This window comes from Enoplosus armatus, chromosome 5 (assembly GCF_043641665.1).
Source record: "Enoplosus armatus isolate fEnoArm2 chromosome 5, fEnoArm2.hap1, whole genome shotgun sequence".
Taxonomy (NCBI): domain Eukaryota; kingdom Metazoa; phylum Chordata; class Actinopteri; order Centrarchiformes; family Enoplosidae; genus Enoplosus; species Enoplosus armatus.
Window position 1 is genome coordinate 4,316,695 of NC_092184.1, and position 14,528 is coordinate 4,331,222.

At 41.5% G+C, this 14,528-nt stretch overlaps 1 protein-coding gene across 1 annotated transcript; it reads left to right on the forward strand.

The window, feature by feature from the left end:
* Positions 1-726: 726 nt before the first annotated feature.
* On the forward strand, positions 727-12,340 carry LOC139285311 (coiled-coil domain-containing protein 150-like). The gene is given in 18 exon segments (XM_070905860.1): positions 727-1,197; positions 1,347-1,524; positions 2,241-2,320; positions 2,439-2,542; positions 2,621-2,750; positions 3,930-3,973; positions 4,116-4,187; positions 4,519-4,614; positions 6,728-6,734; positions 6,736-6,914; positions 7,005-7,072; positions 7,179-7,245; positions 7,873-7,992; positions 9,790-9,938; positions 10,078-10,160; positions 10,464-10,702; positions 11,189-11,272; positions 11,945-12,340. Coding segments are annotated over 18 exon segments (2,190 nt in total). The 5' UTR covers positions 727-842; the 3' UTR covers positions 12,080-12,340.
* The last annotated feature ends 2,188 nt before the right edge of the window (positions 12,341-14,528 follow it).

The window sequence follows — 14,528 nt, forward strand, 5'->3', positions numbered from 1 at the left end:
ATCATATCTGCCGAGATTGTATCATACTGCGGGAATAGTGACTTTAGGGAGCAGTTACACCTAAAAATGAGATACAATGAAATAATTATACGTTGGCGATGTTCCGATAGTCCTTGAATGCAGCAGAAAAACTATTTGGAGGGAAGGAAGCACTGCGACGCGTCGCTATGGAGACGGATGCCGGAAGTAGCGACTGTAACGGTGAGAACCTACAGCTGGGTCTTTATCCACTACTTTGTTTGACTGCAAAAGAGAATAAAGTAACAGTTTCCGGGGTTGTTTCTTTCAGCGTGACGCCATATTGAAGTTTTGTTTTGCGTTTTGTGTCGTGTTGCTCTAGTCTCGTGCATGAGAGTTCGGAACACACTGCTGCTGTGATTTGTTCGCGCGCCTTTCTTCTCAGTCAAATATGGCCCGAAAAGCTACTTTGTCGGCTATAGTTCGTGTCTTTCTTCAATTTGAATACATGTATGTATCCTTACGGGTTTGTAAGTCATTCCGGCAGACAACTGATAAACCAAACAGTAGGTAAAATAGCACTTGAAACGATTTTGGCTTGATATTATCACTATATGCTGGAACTCATGTACAGTAACGTTAGTGGGTTTAGCCGTTATTTGATTTAGCTCAACAATGTATGCACTACATTACTGTGGAATGGGGTAACTATATAAAACTACATTTTGCCATTTATCTCAATTCACAACTTTTTCATTTTCCAGGAAGTTTGAAAAGTAATCATGGATAGAGCTTAAGAGTAGGCATAAGTGCACCTACAAGGGCTGTCTGCCCTTACCCACCTCCAACCTAGCCCAACCTGCACCCAGTCCGCCTGTCTAGAGATGTCCCGCTCAGCCATACCGCCCCTCAATGTTGGGGCCACAGCCCCAGATTCTCTGTCCCTTCTGCACCAGCGCCTGCTGTTGGCCAAGGAGGAGGCTGAAGCTCTTATTCAAGACATGGGTGCACTGGGGGTTCCCAGGGATCAAGTCTTGGGATATGCAGAGAGAATGGGCGCCACTCAACGGCCTGTAAGTCCTCTGAAGATGCGTCGGCCCCTTGGGGATGAGGGCATGCTGTGGCAACAGTGTGACTCTCTAGTGAGCAGGGTGTGTCGCATGGAAAGCCTGCTACAAACCCTCAAACTCACCATTTTTCGCCTGGAGACCGAGAGAGAGCTGGATCCCTCTCACACAGGTCATGTGTAAAACAAGCAGAGACGGGGGCTACTTAAATATAACACAGTTAAAGATTACAACAATAGAATTACATACATTAAGTAGAAATACAAATACAAACATTGTGTGAAAAATGTCAGTGCCAGTCTTTTATTTTTCCCGGTGCAGCTCATCTGAAACAGCAGCTGGCAGCTCTGCAGCAGGAGAGTGACGAGGAGCATCAGGCCTCAAGGGGGGAGGTGATGAAGCTCAGGGACCAACTTCAGCAGGCTTACCAGGAGAGAGACAAAGCTCGCACAGAGGTGCAGAGGCTGGGGGAGACAGTGGAGGCAGCTACTGCTGCCAAGTTAATACAATAATTCACTTATTTTATAGCTTGGGTCTTATTTTTTTTACTTTGTTCATAATTCTTAGTAGTAATGGTGACATTTTCCTCACCATTTTCATTGAAGACATAAAGATACACACCAACACTGCTAGATTGGATAATGTTCACCTTTGTTTTCACTTCTGACTGATAAACCTACTTCTCACTCCAAGTGTGTCCCTTTGCCTTTATGATAATGCTGTTGCGTAAAAGGTTATGAGGAATTATAGTCAACTATGTACAAATTACTTAATGGATATTTCAGAAACTGCTGAATTATCTGGCTTTCAAGTCTCTCTCTGGCCTCCACCCACTAAACACTAATAATGTAGTCGGGCCCAGCCGCCGGATAGCATCGAACTCTTGGCAAGAAAGCACATTGTACAAAATGTTGGATTTTTTTCTTTAATCATTGATGGATAATGGGGCTGTGGACAGCATTTCATTTTAAAGTTAAAAAAAATGTGAAAATGAAAAGGCAAAATTACAGATTTTGAAAATAGAATTTGTAATGTAACCACTCACTTGTTTTCCTTCCTTTACTCACTTGATCAGCAGCTCATTTCTGTTTTTTGTACTTTTTTTTTTCTTCAGTTTTTGTCACTGGAAGATTTTGTACATTCTGCTTATTGCATGAAGACCTAATTACTGTGAACTACAGTGATCTGTGTCTTCTTGGTGTAGAAAATAGCCAGTCTTTTGCTCCAGATGGATGTGGCTTTGGGTGCAGAGGAGCTGAAGATTGTCAAATTAGAGATGAGTCAGAAATTGATGGAGAAACTTATTTTCATTTATTGTAGCCCTTCTACCCCTAATCCCCCACTGTCAAACCTTTATTTTACAAGCCCTGACCTACTGGAAATGAGCCATCTTAACGAAACTCTCCTTCGGTCAGATGAAAGAGCAGATGAGGCAGTCTATCCGCTCCACTGAAGCCATAAATTCTCACAGCGAGCTTCTCCAGCGGGTTGAGGAGATGGAGATGGAGAGGAGACGGGTACGTTGAGAGAAAGCTCACTGAGTGACGAACATGTGTAAACAGCAGCTGACATGTTGTCTGCCTCTGGCCTCCCAGGCTCTGCTGCTGCAGTCGGATTGCCAGGCCTTGCATATGGAGGTCCAGACCAGCCGGCAGCAACTGGAGGAAGAAAAAAACAGAGGCAGACAGCTGGAGGAACGCTGTCAGCAGCTCAAAGAGCAGACAGGTTAGGAGCATCGAGGGGTACAAAATCTGTCTGCTGTGGCTAAGCTACAACCATCGCAGGATGCTGCTTTAAGGCTTTTGACAGTATATCACTAGCTGTCAGTCAAGTATTGAACTGATTCAGGATTATTTTGGTCACCTTCAGCATATTGTGTGGTCAAGTCCTCTCTCACAGGCCCGATAGTTGTTCTAAGCTCCACTCTGACAGGCAAGATTTTCATGTAAAAAATATACCAGATCAACCTGAATCACTATGTAGGCTAAGGCTACAACTAAAAAATAGTGAAAAATGCCTGTCACAATTTCTCAGAGTTTTTCTTTTGTCCATCAAACAGGCCAAAACTCAAAAAATTTGAATTTACAATGAAATAAGACAGAGAAAAGCAGCACTTTTGGGGCATTTATGCCTAATAAATGATTTAGACAATCAATATTTTTTCTTAAAATCGACTAATTGATTGATCGATTGATAATTGTTTCAGCTCAAACAGAGAGTGTCTTCTATAACACTTAACTAAGACGCTGGACATTCCCCCCATATTTCCAAATGAACCTCTGCCATTGGTATTGATATAAAAAGCTGTGACAAAGCTGGTCTCAGCACTGATGGTCGAACCTCTTTTCCAGCAAAAAAATAAAAAGAAGGTATTCACTTAACTGAAGAAATGTTATGTGGTTCCTGAGATTTTACACGTTACTTGAAAGAAATAGTAGAATACGTTTATTGGCTTTCTTACTGAGAGTTGGATGTGAAGACCGATAGCAATCTCATATCTGCCCGTTAAATACGAGGTTAGAGCCAGGAGACAGTTAGGGGGAAAACATCTAGCTTAACTCCATCCGACACACAACCCCCCTGTAAAATAACAACTTGTTGTTTTATACTTTTTTGTATGGATGAAATAAATGATTGAACTTGTTGTTATAAGTGTTTGTTGTCAGATTGTTTAAACTTTGGACAGACACAGGCTTGCTGTTTCCCCCTGCTCCTAGTCTTCTTGCTACACTAAACTGTCTCCTGGTGGCGTATCTTAAGGAAAGGCTGAAATTTATGACATTTATTTGTTTTTATTGTTTTTTTAAATGTGAAATCCTTAAGGACAGTCAGAAACTATACGCATCATACTTGCAGTCTTAATATTTCTCAGTGTGCATGCATTTTTCCATTTGACTTTCACAGCAATGAAGGACTGCCATGTGTCTGAGTTGAAAACTGAACTCAAAGTAAGTAAAGAGAGACGGCTCAGTGAATGAACATTTCGTCAGTAAAGTGTATGATCTGTAATGCCTGTTCTTATGCTGTATTTCTGTTTGTGAATGTTGTATGTGTGTGTGTTGTGTTCATGGTGTTCGTCCGGCCCTTCAGAGGCAGAAGACAGAAAACAGTAAACTGCTGAAGGAAGGCAGAGAGCTGAGAGCTGCTGCTGACAGAGTCCAGGTCAGGAGTCTTACAGGAACATTTCTTTCTTCATCAGAGAAAAACCTGGGAACCTGAAGTCAAAGTATTTTTTCTGAGCTCTGAAATATGACAGAACTGTTGAAATTCAAAATTATAACCCAAATAACAAGTTTACAAATTGGAATAGTGATCAGAAATGGATGTATTTAATTAATATTAATTAAAATGAAAGATTAGATTAACATTTCATCAAAATATAACTATGGACGCTTTAAAATAAGCATTTTGACAACATCAGTTATCAAGTGCAGTGTAATAGTGATACATTCTACTTATGTCTCATGTTTATATATATATGTATTACAAACAGACCCTGAATAAGCAGCTGCAAAGTCAGTGTTCCCAGCTCAGTTCTGCCCTGCATTCACTCACAGTGGAGAATGAAGGCCAGCAGGCCAGCTTAAAGGTATTACAGACACAGACACACACAGACACACAGACACACACACACACACACACACACACACACACACACACACACACACACACACAGTTGTGTTTCCATCACTTTCAAGGACATTACATAGGCTTGCATTCATTTTGTGGAGACTTACCCTAACCATAACCACTACTTGCCTAAACCTAACATTTACCCTAACCTTAAACCAAGACTTCACTCTGAAATTATATTGAAGTGGTTCCTAGATGTTATAACCGATACCCCCACCCAATGCGGATACAACACTGAGTGACGGCTGTTCTTACACTTAGGTTTTCGAACGGGCTTCCAAAATCTACACGCAAGACCACCTTAGTCTGCTTAGGAAGCCAAGTCACGTTCCCGGAGTATCTCTTCTTTCAGGCCTACATCGTTGACTATGTGCTAAGAGCCGGATATCAACGGAAATATCTGTGTGTAATCGGTGTTTGGAGATCGGTAGTACTCCAGCAAGATCCTGAAGGAACAGATCAGTACTGGAGGAGGTCCACTCTGACAGTCTGAGGACACTCGTCTGGTTTTATAACGGGCTGCCTCGCAGCCCTAATCTCTAACTTATAATTTAGAGACTAATTTAGAAAACCCACCCTGTGTCCCAAGCATTCAGAGAACTTTCATCTTAGCTCCAAACATAACAACAGCAGTTAAGCTTCAGACAACTGAACTGAACCTATTCAACATGTCCTTCCATGTTGTACATTGCAATATAAACAACCTTCATCAACATTCATAAATTAAAAGCCAAATTATTATCTACTGTCGACACATCTCAAGGAGAGTAGTCTTCTTACCTGAGGGAGGCTACCTAGATGATCTCAGAGAGGAGCAACACAGGACTTTGGTTGGAATGTACAAAATACAACCCAGTTTTATTGAAGTTTTACCAAAAAGGGTAAATGGTTACAAGATTTATAAAAAGAAGTAAATACAAAATAAAAGTAAACAAAAAGCAAAAAGGCAAAAGCCTAAAAGCCAAAAAACCTTTCGAAAAAGCCTGGAGCCTTGTTTGGCTCTTCCTTTTATAACCCCCGCCCCCCTGCTCTCTGGGTGTCAAAGATCCATAAAAGGTCGACCCTCAAAACATCATCGTAACTATTGGATGACAATGTGTCAGCTCACAAAGCACAGCAAACTTTCGGCCAACCCACATGACCTGTGAGCACAATGGAACAAACTGAAGCATCAGGAAGTATGTGATATGTCACTGCAGGCGTAGGGTATCCGTTAGGTGCAGAAACCACAGGCTTATTGTTGAACCACAAACTATCTGGTCTGCTGTTAGTTTTCAGTGACAAGTCAAGTCATGTCAGTTTACTTGAACGTAATTTGAACTGTTACTTGGAAGTGAGAGGGCGGGGGAGGGTATGACTCAGGCCCATCACAGGTTAAAACCTTAACAATCTGCCTCATGATGAGCTACAGCTATTTCTCCTATACCATCAAATGCAAAACAAAGACATTTTCTTTTAAGACTTCTTTTTTCTTTGCACTTCACATTTTTGTTCTTTTGTCATATTTTGCAGTGCTCAGTTTTGTGTTGCAGTTCTTGAACTGATCACATATTTTTTTGACAAAATAAAATCCAAAAGTAAAAGGGGATGGATGCACATCCAAAATAATTTCCAGATGCTGGACAAATAACGCATACCAACACATTTTTGAAATAACCTCAGAGCCAAATGTAACGGCAGTAGATTGGGCCATACATGAGGCCATAATCAGCTGCTGTGAGGCACTGCATCTGTCTCTTTCTCTTTTTTTCTCTTGTTTCTCCAAGTTCACTGTCAGAGATGAGTAGTGGTGGGGGAGGGGGACAATGTAACATTTGAGAACAGTGGGGTTAGACAGATATATTGGTTTGCAAAGCCTAAGACTGATATTTGATATTTGTCGTTTATTAAAACCTGCAAACCCCACCACCAAAAATAATGGTCAATAGTCTGATGGTCTAACACTGTTGCTAGTGTTGTATTTTGGACATGAAATAGTACAATTAGAAAAATTTTAAAAAAACTGAGAAAAGTGTATTAAGTTTTTGGAAGTAAGTTTAGATATATATAAGAAATCTGTCTTTCTTCAGAGAGAAGCTCGAGGGTGAACATGCACAGCTCCTGCAGAGCTCCTCCATTGCACAGGAGACTGCGGTCACTCAGAGGGAACTATTGGAGCGAGCCATTGAGAGGCTACGGGGGGAGCTGAGAACGGCCAAAAAAGAGGAGGATGCAATGAGGAAAGACCTGGATGATGAGGTACATTCAACAAATGCAGTACTATTTTTTGCATGGTGGGTAATGTTGTACCAATAAGTAAATAAAACAATCCCTCTTTTGTGTGTCCCTGTCTCTTCTCTCCACCAGTTATGTCTTGTTGTCACTAAGTTGGAGGGTGAGAAGAGAGGTCTGGAGAGCCAACTTAGTGAGGCCAAGGTCGGACTGGCCAGAATGCCATCGCACCTCATGTAATACTTTATATACGTTATACTTTCACCTGTTGGTCATAGTACTAACTGGTGTCTATGTTGGTGGCCAGCGGGAGGTGGGATCGCTGAGCTCAGCCTTACAGAGCCAACAGGATGAGAACAGGAGGCTCATGGGAAAGGTGACTGCTTTAGAGCAGCACCAGGTGAGAGACAGGTCACTGTCATTGTCATCATTACAATCAGCATTTCATCTATCATTGTGGATCTACTTATACATAGTTACAGTATTTGTATGTGTGTGTGTGTGTGTATGTATGTGTTGTGTGTGTTTGCGGCCGCAACACCAAAACATAGAGCTGAAAGATGCTAAAATGCTCTATAGAGCTGAGAGGAACTGCGGGATGCCACCCCTTTCACATACACACAATAATTCAATCCATGAGCCTCATGATGCTTATGTTATGTCCATTGTTCAGATCTTTTAGTACTTGTGGCACAATATGAAAAAATAGTCACAACATTTCATGCAATCTTATTAAGCAGCTTTGTTGCTGTCAAATATATTGTGATGGTTCGTTATGGTTGCAAGCAAAGATATTATGTTTTTATTGAAATCTTCCTTAACAATGAAATATGAAGATGGTGTTTTTCTGTTTTTCCATGAATGGTACAAACACAATGGTACAGCTCCACTGATGACTTCTGTCATTAAAATGTATTTAAAATGCATGTTGGTTAGGTATCAACTTTAGTGCAAAAATACTCTTCAAGTTGTCTTCAGTAACACCACCTGTCTTGTGCTGTAGAACAGTGAGCTAGAGGATGTCCGTGGTTCTGCGGGGGGTGTCGTCAGTCAAACACTTGAAAACATCCTGGCCTCCCAGACCAGACTCCAACTCAACCGTCAGACCCTGCAACATGAGCAGGTGCGGTACTGTATTGTAATACTAATATGACACTGTAAAGAAGAAAAATATATGACAATAGAATGAATAAGGGCAATTAACATAATGCAACTAACACTTTCAATGTGTCAAGAGCACATAGTACAATACCTGTAAGGTAATATTTGACTTTCAGCATTGAATGTGCATAATGTCTGTTTACATTCACATACATGTATGTACAGAGTGTGTGCTCTGTACATTTGGATCATATTAAGCTGTGTAACTGGGGATGTTACGTGCTGCTTTCCTGCCAGGCATAAGCGATTGTGAATCAATTTCACTTGTTTTGGTGCAAATGAAAGTGACAGGTGCACTGGTGAGGCAACAGCAAGACAACACCCAAAAAGGGAATGGTTTTGCAGGCGGTGGCCACAGACAATTGCTCTCTCCTTATCTTTCCTGACCGATTCTTCTCTAGTTTTGCGTTTAGCTAGTGTCCTTGTCACTACTGGTAACCTGAGACGGTACCTGCAGCCCATTCAGGTTGCACAGGTAGTCCAGCTCCTCCAGGATGGCACATCAATACGTGCCATCGCAAGAAGGTTTGCTGTGTTTCTCAGCACAGTCTCAAGATCCGGGTCTGGGAGGAGATCCCCCAGGACACCATCCACCGTCTCATCAGGGGCATGCCCAGACATTGTCGGGAATGCATACAGGCGTGGGAGTCATAAACACAACTGAGTCACATTATGAGTTGCCGTGATGAAATTCAAGTTGGATCAGCCTGTGATTTCAATTTCTTACTTTGATTTTCGGTGTGATTTTGAATCCAGCCCTCCATCGGTTGTTGATTTTGGTTTCCATTGACCGTTGCTACGTCATTCTGTCAGACTATTAGTTGTAAGTGCATGCTGCAATGGCAACTGAACTAATAACTGATATTAAGGATGAGAAAGATTTTATCTTCCCAAGGCATTGTATTGTAAAAACATTCTATAGAAATCGGACTATTTTAACTCCTTTAAGAGAGGAAATTCCTCTTTTCACAGGCCTGGAGACACAGTTGGTGTAGCTGTGCAATTGTATAAGTGCACACTAGATGTAGTGCAATTTTAGGGCCTTTTGATGTGAATACAGTTGAAACATAAAGGGAGGAGTAGGAATATTCACAGAACGCAGTAATGAACAACTGTGATCCTTTGACTCCACCCATTGAGATCTAACTTTACCACTCATATTATTTCTGTTTCTAAAGTACTTCTACCCCTAAGACTGGGCAAAAGTGGCCCCAAACCAGGGGCCCTGAAAGCCAGAGGCTCACTACATGTCAGTTTGTCTGTTTCAATTACTTTGAGAGTAAATAAAGCAAAACATCAACTGAAACAGTAAAGGAATAGTTTGAAATTTAGGCAAATACACTTATTAGCTTTCTTGTCAAGAGTTACATGAGACGATAAATACCACTCACATGCCTGTACGGTGTGCCAGACTGTTCCTAGGCTGGGCACAGCGACTTCCTGTAGTCTCCACGCCAGTTGCCTGGAAGACAAGACTCCAGTAAGTCACTTAGCTAGCTACACTTCAGCTTTCCTACTGATTAAACAAACCAAATATAACGTGTTAGTTAGTGATCTTTGGAGCTGCTGCTAGGCGGATTGTGTTTCGTTTGGACAGAGCCCCTCTTTATGCTAAGCTAAGCTAAGCTAACAGGGGCCCACAGCTAATGTTTGCAATTGGTCCCCTAGTGGGTTAATCTGGTTACATTAACATGTTTGTATAATTAAAATTGTGTCTATACCGTGTGTGTGTGTGTGTGTGTGTGTGTGAACCTTCCAGCTGGACTCCTTGCAGAGGGCCTTAGATACAGCCAAAGTGGACAACAAGAGGCTGACCCAGAGTTTGGAGCAGGTTGTGTTGACCAATAGCAAATTTCACAGCAAACTGGAGCAGACCAGAGACCAGTACCAGGCCACCATAGCACTAAGGTACACTGTGAGAAAACAGCTTGGTATCAGTGTGTGTGACATGACGTGAGTGTGTGTGAGTGTTTGTGTGTGTATGAACAAGACATCTTATATGGTATGTACTAATGACATCTTTGCATGCTGTCACTGTATACTGCAGAGATGAAGAGCTCAGCGAGGCTTGGACAAAGGTTAGTCATACAAGATATTACACCGTCCCTGATTTAACATCTTCAGACTGGTGTTGAAAGACCTCCAAATAGGACTTGAGAGTAAAAGTTGGAAGCGGACAAAAACAATTCTAAGCTGCTGAGAGATTTACTGAACAGTGTAAATATGCATAAATATGCATAATCCTTATTGAAAATCCTTATCTCTGGTTTTCTTTTGATGCAGTGCACAAAACAGTAGAGGCTGCCAGGCTTCTCATCACAAGACTCTTTGTTTACATCATCCATACTATCTCAAAATTAATGAGCCACTGATTTATCAATGTCAAATTAATAAAAACTAATTCTAGCACTCGAATTGTGTCTTGCGTCTCAGGTTTATCCATTTTACCCTGTTTTTGAGAATTCCCCTGTTTCCTCGCCTAGCTAAAAATGGCAGTTAAGGACTCAAACAGGTCAGGTGACCTGTCCAAGGCCAATCAGGAGCTCCACCAACGGGTGTCTGAGCTGGAGTGGCAGGTGTCCAAACAGAGAGCGTGTATCAGAGAGCAGAGGAGGGAGCTGAGGCAGCAACAGAAAAGCAGAGATTTACGGGACGGCTCTCAGAAACTTGAGGTAAAGAAACTTCACCCTGCACACAGGTAGTGAATGATTAGCATTTTTCCTTCTTTCATTAACTACTGTCGAGTATGAAACACAACTGTTAGGTGTCACCTACAATGATTTAATGTGGTCCAGCGTCCCATAATGGCTAACATGTAGTTTCAGTCTTTTCCAATCTGAGAATATTACAGTTCTGGAGGAGACACTGTATTTTGTTATAATGCTTTTTCAATGATCAAACCACTGAGCTATTGAATATTTGTACAAAATAACTAATCAATTTAGAATATTGATTATAATATTGAGGCTTGTATTGTCCGCAAAAGCCTTTCTTGTTAAATCCCAGAACAGAGATAGGAGAGAAGGTTGGGACCATGTTTGAGGCAAGGCCAGATCAGGAAAGGTACAAACAATTCTCAATAGAAGAATCTTAAACTTCTTAAGTATCTGTTGGCTTAAAAGTAGATATTATAGATATTCAATCTTCTGTGTCAGCAGAGGTTTGAAGAGAGCATCACGAGTCTGCACGAGGAGGAGCAGGCTGACAGTAAGCTCCAGCAGGTCTGGATGGACTCTCAGCAGGTAAGTGTCTTGAAAATGTCTAATTTCACATGATTCTATTCCTCATGTTTTCCTTCCATTTTAACTTTTTACTAATATTGTTTAGTCAACATAGGTTTGTGTTGTTCTCTTGTCTTGGCGTTCTTATGGTTCAAGGTGAAGCTTCTAAAAAATAAACTACACAGTTCCTTGAGGCCCCTGAAACCCTGATGTTCGTCAAAAGAGCACATTTAGCACTCTGAGAATCTCAAAACAGTTGATCTGATTTGATATGTAGGAATGTTTTGTCTTTATCTGTTTAAAAGCCCAGTGACATTTAGAGAGCCATGGGTCTCTAGAAACATGTCTAAATCTTTGTCCCTTTTGTTGCCTTATATGAGCAAAACTAATGATATTCCCATCAGCCTCAGATGGACTTTGTTTCTAGAGCTAATCAGCAAACGTTAGCATGCTAACATGTTAAACATGGTAAATATACCTGTTCAACATCAACATTGTCATTGTGAGCATGTTACAGTTACTGTTTACAGTGCAGCAGTAAAGAGGAGCCTTCAGGGAGGAAGTGTCTGGCAGAAGTTGTAAGTGGTTTAACTGGTAGACCTGTTTTAGGAAACACCCCTCTGGTTGGCACAGTTTGTTGTTTGCAGATGTTGCATTGTAAATGTATAGTTTGATTCCTTGTGGGTTTTGCAGGTTTTACGCAAACGGGAGGCAGAGTGGGAAAGGTGGACTTCTACCATCCAACGCTGGGAGGCCAAGAAAGAGCAGGCTCACATCGCTGGAGGATCCAAGCCTGTGAGGACACGGCTGATAACACAATCACGCTGAATAACCAACCCCTGCATTTAAGTGCAATTTTGAGGTACTTTTAATGTACTTGCTGCTCCTTGACATTTCACTTTACTACATTTCAGAGGGAAAAGTTCTACTTTTTACTCAACTACATTTATCTGACAGCTGGAGTTACTAGTTACTTTACCGATTAAGACTTTATAAATTGATTTTATGTTTTGCTTGTAAAGTATGACACTGTGCTAAACATTAAACACATTAAACTATTCAACTTTTGACCCCCTCCAGTCTGCTCTGTTGGAGGAGAAACTAAAATTGATGGACTTGTTTTTTGGTGAGTTAATTGAATATACAGTATGATGTGACTTCATGCTCTCCTTCTCACTTGAATCCCGGGTTATACAAGATCATTCATAGTTCCTCAGGAAACACAGATCCATCCAATAGAAAGGGCTCTTAAATCAACTCATCCAATACGGTCAAGTTGTTTCCCATTCTGTGAATTCCAGTGAGGAAAAACACTTTTTTTCCATCAATGTTTGCTAAACGTACCACCGTAAGCCAAAGAGTTAAATGTAGAGAGAGGCCGAGATCCTCCATTTGGCGCCGGCTTTGTTACAGATCCTGAGAATAAACATCCACCATGAGTCCACCTTCTTCTAAAAAAAAAGTTGACCAATCTTAAACAGTACAAACACTCACAGTAACAAGAGACCAATGCAAGCAAACAATATGACAGTCATGGTGGTTGAACAGTGACCATTACTCTCTGCAGCCACAAGAGGGCAGCATTGCAACACATCAAATTCCAATACCAAATCGAAAGAACACCAACATGGTGGCAAGCACAAGGATGCTACTGATCTCAGTTCATTTAAATTGGTCCATGTCCAGTTTACATTAGGGACTGAAAGCACCGTTGCTGCCAATCTTTGATCTTCTCATATGCTGAAGTTTTTTTAGTTGATGCTACAAAGAAACAATAGGGGAAACACGTTAATTAAATAAAAACCAAGTAGCTTATGAATCCTGTGCGTAATGTATGTGATGTATCTGCCAAAATAGAAAATATGATTTGACAATAAATTTAAACATAGAAAAATGTATAATCAAATATATGTACATAACCAATGATCATGGGACCCATGCTCAAAAAGGCCAACTTCCTGTTGGGTTTATGGCATGGCACCAAGAGGCTGGAGGTGTTGCATATACGTACCAAATGTTGTACATCCACCTCAACTTTAAAGGTGGAGGCTCAAAATTGTTAGTTTTGTGAGTTTTTGAGCATCCCACCTCAGCTATTTGGTCAGCAGATCCGTTTTAAATATTACAGGGTAGTAGTACAGTAGTAGTTAGTACAAACAGCCAGCTACAGTGACCTGAAAAGGGCTACAGTTGACAGAGTCTTTGGTATGTGATAAGCACACCTCCAACACGTCATCAAGATAAACAAATGTACCTGGCTCTGTGATTTCCGTGGAAAAACTGGAGTGCAGCTTGACTGCTTGTGGCTTTTTACTGCATGGATTGGGGGGGGGGGCAACCCGACATGGAACATTACAATTTGTAGAAAAAAAGTGAGCAAAACAAAACGATGAGATGACAATTAAAATAACCATGTAGTGATATAGAACATTAAAGTGTTGTTATAGTTTGTAGTTTAATAGGAGTAGATGTGTTCACAGGGTTTAGCAAGGCCAGGTAAACCACTTATGTTTATATTAACTCAATGCCTCACATAAAATATAGCCAGGGGGTGTTTTTTGAGGAGGACATCGGACACCGTGTTTCATGTGTCCTCCGTCCACGAGAATCTATTGTGCCTGTTGTCGTGGCGCCTTCTTCTTGCCTTGAATGTGATCTGAGCGATCGCATCTCAGTGCGTCCCGGGTGCATTCACACCTGGTGTCAGAGCAGTCCACTTGGCCCGTCGGATCGGATGGCCCAGGGGGACGCATGTCGATACCAGCTCTGAACTGGTGTCTCAGTCCAGGTTCTGTGAGTATAAGCGCAGCCCTCTGAGCTCTGGGCCTCACCGGTTCCTTAAGCAGCTGAGGAGAAAGCTGTTGTATGGAGCCGGTTGTCCGTCTCAGTCCACTTGACAACACAAGGTGAGACTGAGGTGAGGGCCACACAAAGGGTGGGCGTGGACGTTTTTTCACCGCTATTCTATTCATATCTATATACCCATTTATATAAGAGCGCAAAGTTCCTCATAAAGAACAACTTTATTATGATACCACTTGTCCACCTCATGTTGCTACTTATACTACACTTAACTTTGGACCCTTTTTAATAACCAGTGTTCAAATGATTGTGAAATAACTGACATCGTGTCACTTCAGTGAGGTCTGATGATGCTTTACTCTCTGAGCGACGTCTCTGCACAAACACGTTAAACCAGTTTAAAACAAAATAAACAGGCGGGCAGGTTGGCTGGCGATGACGCCCTCGTCTCTCGCAGCTCTTCCGTGACGGAGTT